The sequence below is a fragment of the Lagenorhynchus albirostris genome, chromosome 4 (genome assembly GCF_949774975.1).
Source record: "Lagenorhynchus albirostris chromosome 4, mLagAlb1.1, whole genome shotgun sequence".
Taxonomy (NCBI): domain Eukaryota; kingdom Metazoa; phylum Chordata; class Mammalia; order Artiodactyla; family Delphinidae; genus Lagenorhynchus; species Lagenorhynchus albirostris.
This window is the reverse complement of record NC_083098.1, coordinates 144,073,335-144,090,326: the sequence shown is the minus strand read 5'-3', so window position 1 is coordinate 144,090,326 and position 16,992 is coordinate 144,073,335. Positions and strand designations below refer to the sequence as shown.

At 44.4% G+C, this 16,992-nt stretch overlaps 1 protein-coding gene across 7 annotated transcripts in view; it reads right to left on the bottom strand.

Moving 5' to 3' along the window:
• The window catches only part of TBC1D14 (TBC1 domain family member 14), a 101,527-nt gene that overhangs the window by 40,369 nt on the left and 44,166 nt on the right, over nt 1–16,992 (bottom strand). For all 7 annotated transcript variants that reach the window (XM_060148758.1, XM_060148762.1, XM_060148763.1 and 4 more), the window contains one exon: nt 14,127–14,247. In XM_060148758.1, the coding sequence (XP_060004741.1) occupies nt 14,127–14,247 (121 nt within the window). The remainder of the gene's footprint in view (nt 1–14,126; nt 14,248–16,992) is intronic.

Here is a 16,992-nt window from a genome sequence, read left to right as displayed (position 1 = left end):
GGAGGCTGGTTCATAAAGAACAGTTTGGTGTAACTAGAGAAAGCAGAACATGATCTGGTCACGAACATGGTCTGAACATGGTCATGGTAAGATGCTATTATGGAAATTAACTGATAATTTTCTTAAGCCTGATAACACCTTCATGGTTGTGTAGAGAGCTGAATGAATGCTGATGTATTTATGGATAAGATGTCATGATATCTGCAACTTACTTTCAAATGATTCCATTTTTTAAAACTAGAAAGAGGCACAATAAGTGAATATGGAAAAATGTCAACAACTGTTCAATCTAAGTGGAGCATATATGGCTGTTCATCATTAAACTATTCCTTGAACCCTTCTCCAGGTTTGAAATTTTTCTTCACAAGGGGAATAAACCAGTAAGAAGGCTGATGACCAATCCTTTAGATCTCATCTTAAATACACATCCCCACAGAAACACTTCCTGCCCTACCATGTAAACTACAGCAAGGCCCTGGTTCCTCTCTCTCCTAGCATCAGGTTCTGTTTTCTCATAGCACTTAATCACAACTTGTAATTACATGACTCTCTGATTAATATTTATTTCCCTCAAGAGACTGTGAAACCTCTGAGGGCGGGGTCTTACTGTAGTCTTCTCCGCGCTGATTGCTAACAAAGTACATGGCACAGAGGAGACACTCAGCATCACTGTTCCATCCTTCATTGCACCCGTCCGATAAGCACTTATGGCGCTTGGCCTTAAGAATAAAGATGAACAAGGTCCCTGCCCTCAAGTCCCTCACAGACCAGCAAACAGACAATTACCACACTATACGGGTGCTCAGTCCTATGACTGAGAGAAATCTGAGGGCTCCAGGAGCCCCAGGAGGCAGCTGGCCTGGCCTGAGGAGTTACTGGTGACTCTCCAGAAATAATTCCTGCAACTGGAAGAGAGCTGGCGTCCTTCTCACAGCGAGGCGTGGGTTCTCAGCCCCTCCACGCCTCCTACCAACACGTAGTGCTATGCATACTGTAGACATCAGCCAACCGGGGCCCACAGGCTCACTAAATGTAAATACGAGACAGACGCATTAAGCATGTGTTAAATACACATTAAGATGTGCTTCCAAAGCACACTGCTTATCTCCTCTGACCGGCTGTAACCTGCAGGTTACTTTACCAACAGTTTCTATCACATATTTCGGAACTGGGTACCATTCATAAAGGTTTAACTATTATACCATGTGATGACAGGTTGACTTTTACTAAATTTTGAAACTTAAAGCAAAAATAAGACGTTAACAGAAGCTTTTTCTCTATCTCAATCTGGCATTAGATGTGACTTCTATCTTAATCCACCTGAAAAGAATTCTTCCTCCTGAAGTTTTTGAGTTAACCAGCACTCAACCCCCTGCTTCCTGTATCTCCACCAGCACACTGGATTTACTTGCTTATTGATTAACCTACACCATTGTTGTCTCTATCCTTTGAGATCAAGGAGGGAAGACTGGGTGATTTGTTTGATGCAGCATCCTAAGAGACAGGCTGACAAACCCAACCTTGCTAGACCACCAGGTTTCACAGGATCAAAAGGTCACTGAAGGGCTTCCCTGGTGGCGCAGTGGTTGAGAATCTGCCTGCCAATGCAGGGGACACGGGTTCGAGCCTTGGTCTGGGAAGATCCCACATGCCGTGGAGCAACTGGGCCCGTGAGCCACAACTACTGAGCCTGCGCATCTGGAGCCTGTGCTCTACAACAAGAGAGGCCGCGACTGAGAGGCCCGCGCACCACAATGAAGAGTGGACCCCACTCGCCGCAACTAGAGAAAGACCTCGCACAGAAATGAAGACCCAACACAGCCAAATAAATACATAAATAAAATAAATCTATTTAAAAAAAAAAGGTCACTGAAGGAACGACTTCAACCTGGGAGACTGGTTAAGTGAACCATGATACAGCTACACAAAGGCCATTACTTAGTGAGTAAAAACGAGATCATGGAAGAATATTTAATGATATGGGGAAATGTCTCTGTTGTCATAGAGATAAGAAGAAAGTCTACAAAGTGGAATGTTTTGAAATTTTGACATTCATCCATCTAACAAACCTGTATTAACCATTCACTAAAGCTAGGTACTTACTATTCTGGGCCCTGGAGATAAAGTGAGAACCAAACAAGGTCTGGTCCTAGGTTTCATGGGCTGTGCAGAAAATACCTGAGAGTTCTGTGACAGAGTGACAACGGATGGGGCGACAGTGGGTGGTTCTTCAGACGGGGTGGTCAGGGAAAACTTCTTAGAAGACACCACCTAGGAAGGAGCATCTGAGCTAGGACCCGATGAGTCTCATTCAACCCTAACAATCCCATGAGGTAAAGTACTGTGCTACGCTGAGTGACGGCCCCCAAACATGCCCATGTCTTAATCCCTGGGACCTGTGACTGTTACCTTACATGGCACAAGGGACTTTGCAGATGGGATTAACGTTATGGACCTTGAGATGGGGAGATTATCGTCAATTATCTGGGTGAGCCCAAAATAACCACAAGTGTCCTTAAAAGATGGAAGCAGGGACTTCCCTGGTGGAGCAGTGGTTAAGAATCCGCCTGCCAATGCAGGGGACATGGGTTCGAGCCCTGATCCGGGAAGATCCCACATGCCGCGGAGCAACTAAGCCCGTGCACCACAACTACTGAGGCTGTGCTCTAGAGCCCGCGAGCCGCAACTACTGAAGCCCACGCGCCACAACTGCTGAAGCCCGTGCACCTAGAGCCCGTGCTCCGCAACAAGAGAAGCCACCATGACGAGAAGCCTGTGCGCCGCAACGAAGAGTAGCCCCCGCTCGCCACAACTCAAGGAAGCCCATGAGCAGCAACAATGACCCAGCAGAGCCAAAAATAAATAAATAAATAAATTTATTAAAAAAAAAAAAAAAGATGGAAGCAGAGCGAGATGTGACTATAGAAGGGGAAGGCAGTGTGTTGATGGGAACAGAAATTCCTTGGCCACAAGCCAAGGAATGCCAGCAGCTTATAGAATCTGGAAAAGAAAGAACAGATTCTCTCCTGGAGCTCCTAAAAAGACCAGCCCTGCCAACACTTTGATTTTAATCTGGAAGACTCATTTCAGACTTCTGACCCCCAAACTATAGGAGAATAAATCTGAATTGTTGTAAGCCACCAAGTTGGTGGTAACTTATTACAGGAGCAACAGGAAACGAATATAGGTACTATCACCATCATCTCCCCTACCCCCCTCGATGCAGCAACTAAGGCTCTGAGTAACTTCCCCAGTTAAGTAAACAGCTGGTCAGATGCAGGGTGGGATTTAAACCCAGGCGGTCTGGCTCCAGGGCCTCTTCCTATCAACTCCCCTGATGCACTGCCTCTGAACTAGGATCCCAAAACAGTGTTCCCTTTGTGGCCCTAAGGCCTTGTTAACTACCAGACACAGGCATAAGATCAAGGAATAAATGCAACACTTGCCTATTAATTAGGGATATCACGGAGTTTCCAGCACCAAAGAGAAGACTCCACCCAAAGTGCTTCCACACGCTGACAAGATGTTAAGTAATATTCTGAGTCCAACTTAGACAAGCAACTTAAAGGGGAGTTTAGAGGAAACTTAACTCGAAGGAAAGCAAGGTTAACAGCCTTGCTCTTCTCAAATCTGAGGTTTCTCCAAGTCTACGCGGGCGCTTGCCGATGACGCCTCCTCGGGAAGGCCAGCTGTGCTCCGGGCCCTGCACCACGCACCACAGCCCAAGACAAGCCAGCCGGGCCTGGCAAAGACCCAAGAAGCGTCTCCCCTGCTGATCCAACAGTGTTTAGAGATTATCTAATACTTTAAAATCTCAACCTTCCATCGGGAATTAGATCAATGTGAAAAAAGCAGTTTTCTTTGGCTGTCAGTATTTTCATGTCAACACATTAAATTGCTCGGGGAAGGGCAAAAGCACGTGAAAGCTCCCAAGGGCCACCTCCCCAGGCCTTCCTAGGAAGCTGCCTCGATTCAGCTACTTCCAGGAAACGTGCTTTTCTGGTTCAGCTTATTCAACAGGCCACCCAACTGCAGACGCTATCGCCTGAGCCCAGAGTCGGTCAGAAAGTGGATTCAGAACACGGACGGTCGCTTCCGAAGAGCCCCGGCCACAGCACCTTCAAGGTCAGTGCTGGGCAGGTCTCCTGAGAACCGATCGTGGACACACCAGAGAGAAGCTGCACAACTCTCTCACAAACGTATGCATGTGAGTGAAACGTACAAACGTAATCTGGCTCAGAGAAAGGCCTGGGAGGGTGGGCACTAAACGGTCAGAGACTACAACCAGGAAGGGGCTGTGGAGTCTCGGGTGAAGAGGGCTTTCCCATTTGATTCTGCCCACCTCCATCATTTGGGTATTTTACAGGTATTTTTTCATGAACTATTTTTTATAATTTGAAAAAAAAAAACAATTTTTAAGCCATTTCAGATGGAATCCAAGACTGATTTTGGCAACGGCAAGTTCCCAAACACACTGAACACGCCTGAGCAACAGCAAAGTTTTTGTTTTTATCCACTCAGAGGAGTAAAGATGTAGCCATGATGTAAGACCAGAACGAGAGAAACCACTGACCTTTACTGAGCTCCCACTGGACACCAACCACTGCTCCAGGAACACCCACACTTCATCCTACTGAACCTTCATGAGCACAGGCATGATGGGCATTATCTTTGCAGAGGAGAAGACCAAAGGTCAGAGAGGCAAAGTCAAGTCGGCGGCCTAAAGTCACACAACTGACTATGAGTGACAGAATCAGGACACAGACAAGGGGCTCTGTGATCCCAAAGTTAGAGTCCTTCCCAGGCCCCCTGCCTTCCCAAGCCTGAGACCCCTCTGACCCCAGCACTGTTAGTGGTCCCAGTAAAGATCTGTCCATTTCCTGTTCTCTGAACTCCTGTCTCTTCCTGGGAGCCACAGCGGTAAGACTGAAAGTGTGCTCTGAATGCTGCCCTCTCAGACTGACGGGGAAGTGTCCACATTAGGAAAAACAAGCAAACCTTAAGAAGCACTATGCACTAGAATTTCAGTTTATATTATTAAAGGCATCTGAGGTAAGAGAGTTATATTCCTCAGATCAACTAACTGTTGCCACGACAACAGTAGGAGACAATCTACCCATAGAATAAAACAAAGTTCAAATTAAATGACCACGCTGCCATTTCCCTTTCTTCTCTCTCCCCCTTTTCTTTCTCTTCCAGAAAGGCATCATGTAGAAATTTGATACGTAATTAACTTGCTGCCTCTCTAAAATCCAAAATGAATAACAATTAGACATTGAGGTGATTTCCTGATAGACTCACCCTCACCCGAAAGGTCCTGGTCCTGTACACGCGTGCCACCTACCACCTGGACAAGCCAAACTTTCCAGAACAGGCTCAGCTTTCTCCTCTGGATCACCCCTCACTGGGTAAAGTTGCCCTCTTTGCCCTACCACTAGGAAGCTCAGTGTCAAATTTGTAGTGTGCCTCTACGAGCTACATGGGAATCTGTGAGCTGTAGTCTGGGGTATCCACTAGGCTCTTGTTTCGTCTTGTGGTCCTTTGCCCAAATTCCTTAACACTTTTTCGTCTACCATTCTGCATACTTTTTAAAAACTTTTTTTAGAGTAGACGTGCACACAAAATAAAATCCAAAAGGTATAAAAGGGTAAACAGTGAAAGTGGGTCTCCCTCCTCCCCCAGTTCATTCGCCTCTCCAAAGCAATGCTATTATTATGTTTCCTAAGGGGCCTCCCTGATACAGTATGCGCACTTACGAGCATATGCATGTATCTCATGCATACAGAGCACACTGATGGTTATTCAGCTTGCTTTTTTAAGGTATGCACTGCATTGCATTTAGGAATTTAACCAATTCCCTACTGCCAGGCATTTAGATGGCTTCCGGTCTTTTCTAATCAATCTTTTTTGTAATCTTCCAATCGTTTGCAATCAATACCCTTATAAAACCGTCAGTTTACCTACGCAGTAACTCATCTGTAAGATAAATTCCTAGAAGTGGAAATGCTGGGTCAAAAGTACCCTAACTGCTTGATTGATTCATTCATTCATGTTAGTTTTATTTTTTAAATTAACATATAGTTAGCTTTTTGGTGTGTAAGTTCTAGGACTATTAAAACACACTGTCTTATAGCCATCACAATCAAGATACAGGACAGTTCCATCCTCCCCAAAACCTTGTCCATGCTCTCCCTTAGTACTCACTCCTGGCACTGCAGCTTTATCTCTTCAAGCATATCATACAAATGAAATCATACAGCACATATGTAACCTTTTGAGACTGGATTCCTACAGTCAGATAATACCCGTGAGATCTGCCCAAGATTGTTAAAATCGTGGATTACACTGATTGATTTTCAAATAATAAACCAGCTTTGCACTCCTGGATAAATGCCACATTTAAATGTATTGCTGAATTCAATTTGCTGATAATGTGTTGAGGACTCCGTGTGTCTTCATAAGGGATACTGGCCTCCAATGTGCTTCTTTTGTACTGTCCTTGTCTGGTTTTGCTATCAGGGTAATACTGGCTTCATATTATGAGTCAGTCCTTCCTCTTTGAAAATTGGTGTTATTTTTCTTCAAATATGCAGGAGAACTCATCAATGAAACCCCCTCTGGGCTTGGAGATTTCTTTTGCGGGAGGCTTTTAACTAAAATTTCCATTTCATTAATAATTACAGGACAACTTGGGTTATCTATTGCATCCTGGGTGAGTTTTGGTGATTTGTGATTTTCAAGGAAATGGACCATTCCATCTAAGTTATCAAACTTACGTACATAGAGTTATTCATAACATTCTCTTATTATCCTTTTAATTTCTTCAGGGTCTATAGTAGTATCTCCTTTTTTCATTACTCTTACTGATAATTTGGTTCTTCTCTCTTTTCTGTCAGTTTTGTTAGCATTTGATTTTGTTGATAATTTCCAAGAACCAGCTTTTGGTTTCACTGACTATTAATTTTTCTGCTTTCAATTTCAGTGATTTCTGTTCTTATGTGTATTATTTTCTTCCTTTTGCTTGCTTTGGGTTTATTTGCTCCTTTTACAGTTTCTTAAGGTAGAAAATTAGATTGGAGAACTTTTTTCTTTACTAATCTGACTGGTTTAATGCTATAAATTTCCTTCTAAGCACTGCACCCCACAAATTTTGATAGGCTGTGTTTCTGTTCAGTTCAAAATATTTTCTCATTTTCCTTGTGACATCGTTATTGTTCCAAAACATATTTAGAAGCATGTTGCTTGTTTAATTTCCAAGTTTGGGGAGATGTTCTTGTTATCTTTCTGTCACTGTTTTAGTGTAATTTCATTGTGGTTAGAGAACGTATTTTGTGTAATTTTAATCCTTTCCGATTTAGTTTCTTTTATAACGCAGGTTACGGTCTATCTTGGTGGCCATCCACGTGTGCTTGAAAAGAATGTGTGTTGTGCTCTTGTTGGAGGGTGGAGCGTTCTCTAAATGTCCGTTAGCCTGGCTCACTGACGGTAGGTTCTTCTATGTCCTGGCTAATTCTGTCAATAGTTCTATCAATTACAAAGGGGGTGCTGACACTTCAGTTGTAACTATGGATTTGTCTACCTGTTTCAGATCTGTCAGGTTTTGTACCATGTATTTTTGCAGGTCTTTTATTAGGTACACACTCATTTAATAGCATTATGTCTTCACTGGTAATTACCTTACCTTATCCCTGGTAATTTTCTTTGCTCTGAAGTCTACTTTTTCTGATACTAATCTATCTACCCCATCTTCATTTTGGCTAATGTTTTCATGGTGGTGTTATCTTTTTCCATCCTTTAATTTCAACTGCCTACTTTATATTTGAAGTGAATTTCTTTTTTTTTTTTTTTTTTGTGGTACACAGGCCTCTCACTGTTGTGGCCTCTCCCGTTGTGGAGCACAGGCTCCGGATGTGCAGGCTCAGCGGCCATGGCTCAGGGCCCAGCCGCTCCGCGGCATGTGGGATCTTCCCGGACCAGGGCACGAACCCGCGTCCCCTGCATCGGCAGGCGGACTCTCAACCACTGTGCCACCAGGGAAGCCCGAAGTGAATTTCTTTTAGACAGCAATCTGTCAGGACTGAGCATTCAGACACACAACTGGTATGCTCACACAATTTACATGAAGGTAAATTATTGGTATCTTTCAATTTGGGCCTACCATCTTATTTGTTTTCTATTTTTCCTTCTTCTATTTCCTCTTTCCTATCTTGATTTCAGTTCTTGGAACTTTGGAGAATTCTATTTTAACATACTGTGTTTTTCACTCTCTCTATGTGTAGTTTAGTGGTTGATCTGAGATTTACAATATATATTTTTCACAATCTAATTAGTATCAATATTTTAGCACTTCAAGTGGAATGGAGAAACTTTTCCATCATATCCCCTCCTCCTTCGTGTTTTATTTGTAATACGTATTACATCCAATGTGCTGAAAACCCCATACAACATTATACTTTTTGCTGAAACCAAACATATTTAAAAGAATTCATTAAGAGAACAATGGTCTACTGTATTCATGTGGACATTTACCATTTCTGTTCCTCTTCCTTCCTAATGTTTCAAGTTTCCTTCTCGTATAATGTCCCTACTGTCTGGAAAACTTCCTTTAGTAATTTTTTTAGATCTGCTGGCAACAAATTCTCTCAGTTTTCCTTTATCTGAAAAGATCTTTATTTCACTTTCATTCCTGAAGGGCATTTTTGCTGGATATAGAATTTGGGGTTGATAGTTCTTTTCTTTTAGCACTTTAAAAATGCTGAAATCACTTCCTGCTGGCCTCCATGGTTTCTGATGGGAAAATCACAGTCAGCTTCCTTTTTCTTAATTTGTTAATATCTTATACATCTTTTACACGTGAATATAACCGAGAAGTATTACTAATTTATCTAAAGGAGCCCCTTCCCCACTTCCCAATAACGGACCACAAAGCCACAACCACCTCCTGCCAAGGCTACACCAGGAGCACCTCTTTAAGAAGATTTCATCCACATGACCTCACTGGAGCAGAGGCTCAAAATTTCCCAGCAAGTCACTACTTCTCAAACCTTAGGGCACATCGGATTCACCCACAGAGCCTAAACAAAAACAAAACACCTGTCAGACTGGAAGCAAGGTATGAGAAAGAGAAGTCAAGAGCAATTCTAAAGTTTCAGGCCTGAAAAAGAAGGCTAAGGCTGTCATTCACCAAAATGGGGAAAGCTGCAAAGGGAACAGGTCTGACAGAGTGGAAAAAGAAAATCAGAGTCGGGACTTCCCTGGTGGCGCAGTGGTTAAGTATCCGCCTGCCAATGCAGAGGACACTGGTTCGAGCCCTGGTCAGGGAAGATCCCATGTGCCGCGGAGCAGCTAAGCCCGTGCACCACAACTACCGAGTCTGCACTCTACAGCCCGTGAGCCACAACTACTGAGCCCACGTGCTGCAACTGCTGAAGCCCTCGTGCCTAGAGCCCGTGCTCCGCAACAAGAGAAGCCACCGCAATGAGAAGCCCGTGCACTACAACGAAGAGTAGCCCCCGCTCACCGCGACTAGAGAAAGCCCGTGTGCAGCACCGGAGACCCAACACAGCCAAAAATAAATAAATAATTTTTTAAAGAAAAAGAAAGAAAGAAAATCAGAGTTTAGCTCGGTGCTTGTTAGCCACGAAGTGTCTATCAGACGTCCAGGTGGAGCTGTCCAGTAGGCAGCTGGCTGCCTACGTCTGGAGTTCAGGGGTGAAGGCCTGGCTGGTGGTCAGCGTAGGCATGACATTTACAGCCTGAGTCCAGCGGAGATCTCCCAGAGGCGCCCACAGATGAAGAAGCGCTCGAGAGGCACCCTAATGTTCAGAGGGCTGGAAAGCTGAGGGCACCCAGCAAAGGAAACTGAAAAAGGAGGAAGAGTGTGGTGACCTGGAAGCCACAGTAAGAAAGCCTCCCAAGGAGCAGAGAAGTGGACAAGGGCTGAGGGAAATAACCACTGGACCTAGCACCTGGAGGTCACCTGAAAACCAACCTCAGAGAAATGTGCTCAGTGGTACAGAAGCGTCTCAGGACGGCTGCGCTCTACTTTTCCTTCACAACATTTATCACAGCTACAATTATCTGTGGAGTTACTTGTTCAAATCTTTCTTTCCCCGACCCCTGGTAAGTTCCAGTGAAGGCAGGGGCCAAATAAGTCTTTGCCCTTCATTATAATAACCAGGATTGATCCACACAGTGTCTCAAATTTGTGGAACACGTGAAAGGACCATGGAATCCAAGAAAGAAGGTTCCTCTTCATTCACAAACAAAGGACTGTACTTCTGAGACAGCATCGCCTCCCGCGCCAATGTGGCCAGAGCCCTGGTCCATACAAACCCAATGACAGGAGATCTGAAGGCAGCTATCTTCAAATACCTTCTCCCCGGCTTTATTCTCAAGAGCTTCGCCAGTCCACCAGCAATGGCCGAAAGTGTACACGGCATACCTGGGCCCTTTATTTAACCTGCTGTGGGCAAAGACGGCTCTTTTCCTCCTAATAGCCAGCATTCCCTTCTCACACAGCAGTGGTTCTTAAATTTTGGTGTGCGTTAGAACAAATGCCTGGAGCATTGTTAAGACACAACGTGTTGTGCCCCAGCCCCAGAGTTTGTTTCAGTGTGTCTGGGGTGAGAGGCCTGAGAACTTGTGTTTCTAACAAATGCCCAGGTGATGATGATGTTAGCTTGGGGACCACAATTTGAGAACCACTGGTTTAGTGTGATTCTCATAGTTATTCTTGGTCATTTTTGCTTCCCCTAGGAAAAATCATAATGCAAGCTGACAGAAAATTACTTGCACTTCAAAATGTTTATGAAATTTGAAAAGTTAACGGGAAGTATCAATAACATTGCATCATTTCCTTAAAAATGGCAACCAAAAAAGAAGGCCCAAACCAAGAGAATGTGGTCCAGTTACAGTGAAGTCAGCTGTGCCCCAGAGCACCCTGGGCAAACCACATACAGCACCCAGTCCACTTAATGGACCAATTTATTAACAAAAAGTCACGACAGCCACACCCGAGTGCTAACTCTGGGCCACACACTGTACTAAACATTGGGCAAAAATACTTCACATACATTATCTGTTAATTTATAAGTTAACAGGCCCATTCTGCAGATGAGGAACCAGAGAAGTCACTGGCCCAAGGTCATACAGACAAGAAGAGGGGACGCCGGAAATCAAACCCGAGCCTTCAAGTCCAAAGATCTTGGCTGGTGTTCGTACCTGAACCCTCGGCTCACCACGGGCTCCTTGAGACATGTCCACCCATCCGCTTTTGTGTTTCCAGTGCCCAGTACAAGACCTGGCCCCAAAATGGCGCAAGGTTTGCTGAACAAGCAAACTAAGGGATCTATGGAGGGCACAGGCTCACCCTCTCACACTGTGGTCCATTTCTCAGTCAAAGGAAACAAACAATGATACCAGCAGACACTTTCTAGCACTTGGGACATTCATAACTGCTTGCAGCACATGATGTATACTCACTCATTTAATCCTCACCACCTCGGAGGTAGGTACTATTGTTCTCCTAACGTTAAAGAGCAGGAAAATGAGGCTCAGAAGGGTTAAGGAACTTGCCCAAAGTCACACAGCCAAAGTGTAGCAGAGCTGGGATCCAAACGCAATAAGTCTGACTCCAGAGTCCATGCTTTTAAATCACTACGTGATGCTACCTCTCTCAAGTATAAAAAACTTCCAAAGACAAAGGGAAAAGGAATTAGAGTTTACTAAGTATCTCAGTTATGCTTTAGCTCTAACTAGAGTTATTGTCACCATTTGGGATCACAAGTCTGGACACTCGGACCCCAGTGATGGGCTCTCTAAAGTGGGGAGGGGAGGCTGTGTGAGCCGACACCTGTGACAGCAACCAGCTCAAGCCTGGTGCCCAGGAGCTTCCTCCCAGGGGCAGGTCCCCGGCTCTGGATCCCTCTCAGGCCTTGCCAGCTCGGGGGAGGAGGGGACAGGGTGACAAATGAGAGGGCCAGAGACACAAAGCATGAGCAAACAGGACAGAGGCAGGATTGTATGACGCATGCAGGTACGATTACATCCTTTATTATTGATGGTTAGAGCCAGATGGCCCTCTTCTTTGCAGTACTGTGTTACTACATAATTAGCTGACCTAGTCACTTCAGTTCACAAAAATCCTTTAAGTCCAAGAACATAATCCACGTTCACCTTAAAAAAACGGTACGACACAGATAACAAAGAAATTCAAACATGATGCAAGTGACATTAAGAGCCATGGGAAAATCTATTTAGCATGATGGTTACTTTTTTGAGAACCATAGATTTCTTTAAGAATTTTATAACAGCTTAGCTACTGAGTTTCCTAAGAAATGTATAGCTTAGCTCTGCATACAAACACATCACATTTTAATTGTGTGCTATTTTAACAAGCCTACACAATAAGTGATTCAAATTCAAAATGTAACAGTCTAGAAAAATGAATTCCAACACTGATTTACTTTGTGAGTTTCCTAGGTCCAGACAACTGCTATAAGGAACACTACACAACATTCAAAACATCTTTAATTTGACGAGGCATAAAAAATGAAATACGTGCAAAGCCAGCTTGTTGTCCAAGCCAGAGCCCCAGCACGTGCTCACACACTGCAGCCCTGGACCTCACATGTTTATCCTCAGAGGGCCGCAATACTCTGCAGCCCCACTGCCACCACTGCACTGAGCCAGACCCCACTGTCTCCCACCTGGACTAGTCCAAGAGCCACACTCTCGCCAGGGGGACCTCCTCACTCCCTACATGAGTAAAACCCTTCAGGGGCTCCCCAGAGCCTCCAGGTTAGAGACAGGTTCTGCATGCATCACATCCCACCCCACAGGCCCCGTGGACAGCCCCTCTCACTGCTCCCTGGGTTCACGCTGCACGAGCCGCCCAGCACCTGCCCCTCCCTTCCTGCAGGGGCACAGCAGCTGCGAGGGCCCTGGCGCCCAAATGCCTGGGGCTGAACTCCAGCTCTGCCGCTTACTAGCCGCACAAGTCACTCAGCCTGGTCTCAGGGCTTCTTTGGTAAAATGAAGACAGTAACAGTGCCTTCTTCATAAGGTTGTTGCGAGTCTTAAATGAACTAGAAACCCACGTGCTGGCTCATTTATCGCCAGGACATAGTAATCACTCAGTACACGATCCCCATTACTATTAATTCTCTGTCACACCGTTAAACTCAGACTTCTGTGCCACGTCACCCACCAGGCCCGGCCTCCCTGCCACGCACCTGCAACACCTGCACTGGCATCACTCCCTCACCAGAGGGGTGCTCTGGAGCCTGGGTGCAGTGCCATCTCTCTTAACTCCAGTGCTGACACTTAGAAGTGTTTGTTGAACAACTGTCCGTGAATACAAAACTGAGGTTGGGGGGTAAGGCTGCTGCGGGGCAGTGTCACAGCACCGGGCAAGCACCGCACTGTTAGGACGGCTGGGACTCAGGGCCAAGCAGAAGATGCGGGTGGTAACAATCAGGGCTGCCGAGGCCGCTGACACCCGGGGCCTGGCTGAGTCTGTGCTTGAGCCCCCCTCCCCGCGAAGATGAGCGCATGCCTCCAGCAGCTAGCATCACTCCCTCCACGGGGAGCGAAGTAGCCCAGTGGTGGTGAGATTCCACGCACCTGGCCTGGCCCTGAACCCCACCTTCTCCTCCCAAGACATGTGGGCAGCGTCGGCCCGCGAGGGGAAGAGGTCATACTGCAGCCTGGGTAACAGTGGCCCTAGGTTTCCTGGTCCAAGGAAGCACTGGAAGGATTAAGTCCTTCCCAAGAAACCCCTGGGATCAGAGAGGGAGAATTCTTTAACATCAAACACAATTAATAAAAATTAGATCGTAAACATATTTGCAACTCTTATTGAAAAAAAACTGATTAAATTTCATCAAGTTATAAATATCTAAAGCCCGGCTCTCTCAACTGAACTTTCCTACGTGTGCATACGAGCTATAAGAAGTGAAAAAGGTTAAAGTCATCCACATTCTGAAGACAGACTTAAATTTTAGGTACTTAGCATGCAAGTGAAAGCAAACTTTCCAATCTCAAAGCCTCCGGAATGGTCCTTTCTGCACGGTTCATAAATGCATGCTGTGCCGCACGTTGCTGTGTTTCTGTATCGTGTATACCTTTTGTATTTTCTTTGACTCTTTCTGAGCATTCTCTCGCAGTGGTACTTTTCCAAATAACTTCCATCCCAAGTCATTTTGTTTGTCAAGTCTTGCATTTTGTTTTCTAGCAAGCAAATTCCTATAGGAAGAAAATAAAAGGGTTAGGGAATTGTTGGGTATTTACAGAAACACTAGGACAGCCAAATCACTCTCTAATGAAAACAAGCAGACTTTCCTTTCAGAGAACAATGTGATGAACCACAAACTTTAATTCTGCAGACTTGATTTTCATGTCGACAAAGAATTATGAAGCAGGTGAAAAGACCTTGAACCACAGCAAGCTTTTTGTTATTCACCAATAGCATGTACGAGTTCTATCATTTGGAGTAAGGAAATGTATTATAGCGTAACAAAGCATATCCAAAAAAGTGAGCTTTGAAGTCAGACCAAACTGAATTGAAACCCTGGCTCAATCACTCACTAGCTGTGTGACTCTGACCGGTAATATTAACCTCTCTGAGGCTCAGTTTCCTTATGTCTAACAAGGGTCACTATATGAATTAAAATTACAGGTACATGATCAGTGCTCAAAGGATAACAGTTGTTTTAGTACTTAAACCTCTAACTTAGTTTAAATTATCTATAAGGTAAATTTATACTATCTATTTACAAAGAGTCTCCATGTATCATAAAAAGAAAGCCACTCATGAGATAATCACAAGGTCTTCTCTCCCAACAACACGTGAACAAACCCAGGTAACATAAATAAATCCCAAATGGTACTACAAAATAAACTATGTTTTGGAATGCATTGTATTGGTACATTCATTAAAAACAAATGGTTTCTAGGGCTCACTGGAAAGTATAAGATGAGCATGAAGCATCTTGCGTGCTAGAAAGAAGGTGCTCAAAGAAATATGGGGACAAGTTTCATGAAAACAGTACCAGCTTGAAAAGGACTCTCACTAGCTAAATCCGGAACAATGTAATCATCAAAATAAATAATGGGGTTATAACCCATCAAATGAAACAGAAATCCATGAGCCCAAGTGGATATGGATACAAATACACAAACAGAGGAGGAAGGAAAACTCTTAGAATGTCCCCCTTATAAGTAGAGAAAGACTGATGGGGTTAGGAATTAATCAATGGATGCTGAAACTGGTAGGTGAAAGCTGGATGAAGAAAAGGAATTTTACTTAGTTTGAAAGTATCTCCCACAAATTACTTGTAATGACAAAGACAAAAATAGTTAACTTTACAGTCGAGAAACCTCATTAGCCAAGTGATCAAAGCTGGCATCCCCCAGGTCAGGATGGACAGCACACGTCACCTGCTCTGATGCTGAGAACAACACACCATGTCAATGGCAGTTACCAAAAGTGCATCACCTGAATATAACCATGAGGAGATGCAGACACACCCAAACTGAGGGACAGCCTATGAAATAATGAATCTCACTCTAAAAAGGCCAGTGTCACATGTGGACAAAAAAATAGTGCCTGTCATTTCGGTAAACAGAGAATGTTGCACCCATCCAGCCATTAGCCACTGTAGCCATCTCAACGGTGCGCCCTGAGGGGATTCTGGATGGAGAAAAACTGGGATCCTGGCCCTAGCTAGTGAAGATGCATACCAAAGGAATAATTTCAATCAGCCCAGACTCTTACATCTTCCCATACAATCGTTAACTTGAGAGGTCTGGTTTGTGATTAGCAGTAATCTTTTGATGCTCAACTGCATGGTTTTTTGTTTTTGCTTTTTTCAGCAAAAACTCCTGTATATCCTGGCTCCTTGCTTATCTCTTTGGAACAGTCCCTCAGAGCTATCTGCGAGGCTGCCTTCCTGGGCTATAGACCTCAGAAAGGCCACCAAATAAAACGTAATTCTCAACTTTTAGGTTGTGCTTTTTTTTTTCAGTCGACAAAGAAAGGCTGAAGAATTGTTCCAGATTAAAAGGAGGCTAAAGAGACCTGACAATTAAATGCAGTAGGTGGATCCTGGACCACATCCTGGACCACGGGCCAAGACAGGTATAAAGAAGACTACTGGGACAATGGACGCAATTTGAACATAGAGTATAGAGGAGAACAGCATTGGGTTAATATTAAATTTCCTGATCTTGATAACTGTACTACAGTTACAGAAGAGGATGCCCTTGTTCTTACGAAACATACTGACATACTTAGGGGTAAACGGGCATGATACCTCCAAATGATTCTTCTAATGCTTCCTCAAAATTCTTATACACTTGGGCTTCCCTGGTGGCACAGTGGTTGAGAGCCCGCCTGCCGATGCAGGGGACGCGGGTTCGTGCCCCGGTCCAGGAGGATCCCACATGCTGCGGAGCGGCTGGGCCCGTGAGCCATGGCCGCTGAGCCTGCGCGTCCGGAGCCTGTGCTCCGCAACGGGAGAGGCCACAGCAGTGAGAGGACTGCGTACCGCAAAAAAAAAAAAAATTCTTATACACTTACATAAAATAGATACCACACTCACAGAATGAATAAAATAATGGAGTAAAATGTAAATGGCTAGTGAATTTGGGTAAAGGACATAAGGGAGTTCCTTGTATTTTTCTTGCAAAGTCTCAGTAAATTTGAAATTATATAAAAAAAAGTTATTATACAAAAACTTTCAAACAAGTTTTCTTTGTATTCTTCCTTGTTTTTCTGTTGTGGTTATAATAGAACCTATTTCAGAAATGGTTTCATACCCCAAGGCAATTTATATTTACATTAGTAAGAAATGAAGTTTGAGGTGTCTCCAGGCCCAACCTGTTTAACATCTAAGATTCAGCCAGCCGTGAAAGACTTAACACGATTAAAACCAAGCTAAAACCTCAGCCACCCAGAAAGGTTCTAAGAATTTGGGCATCCAGAGCCTG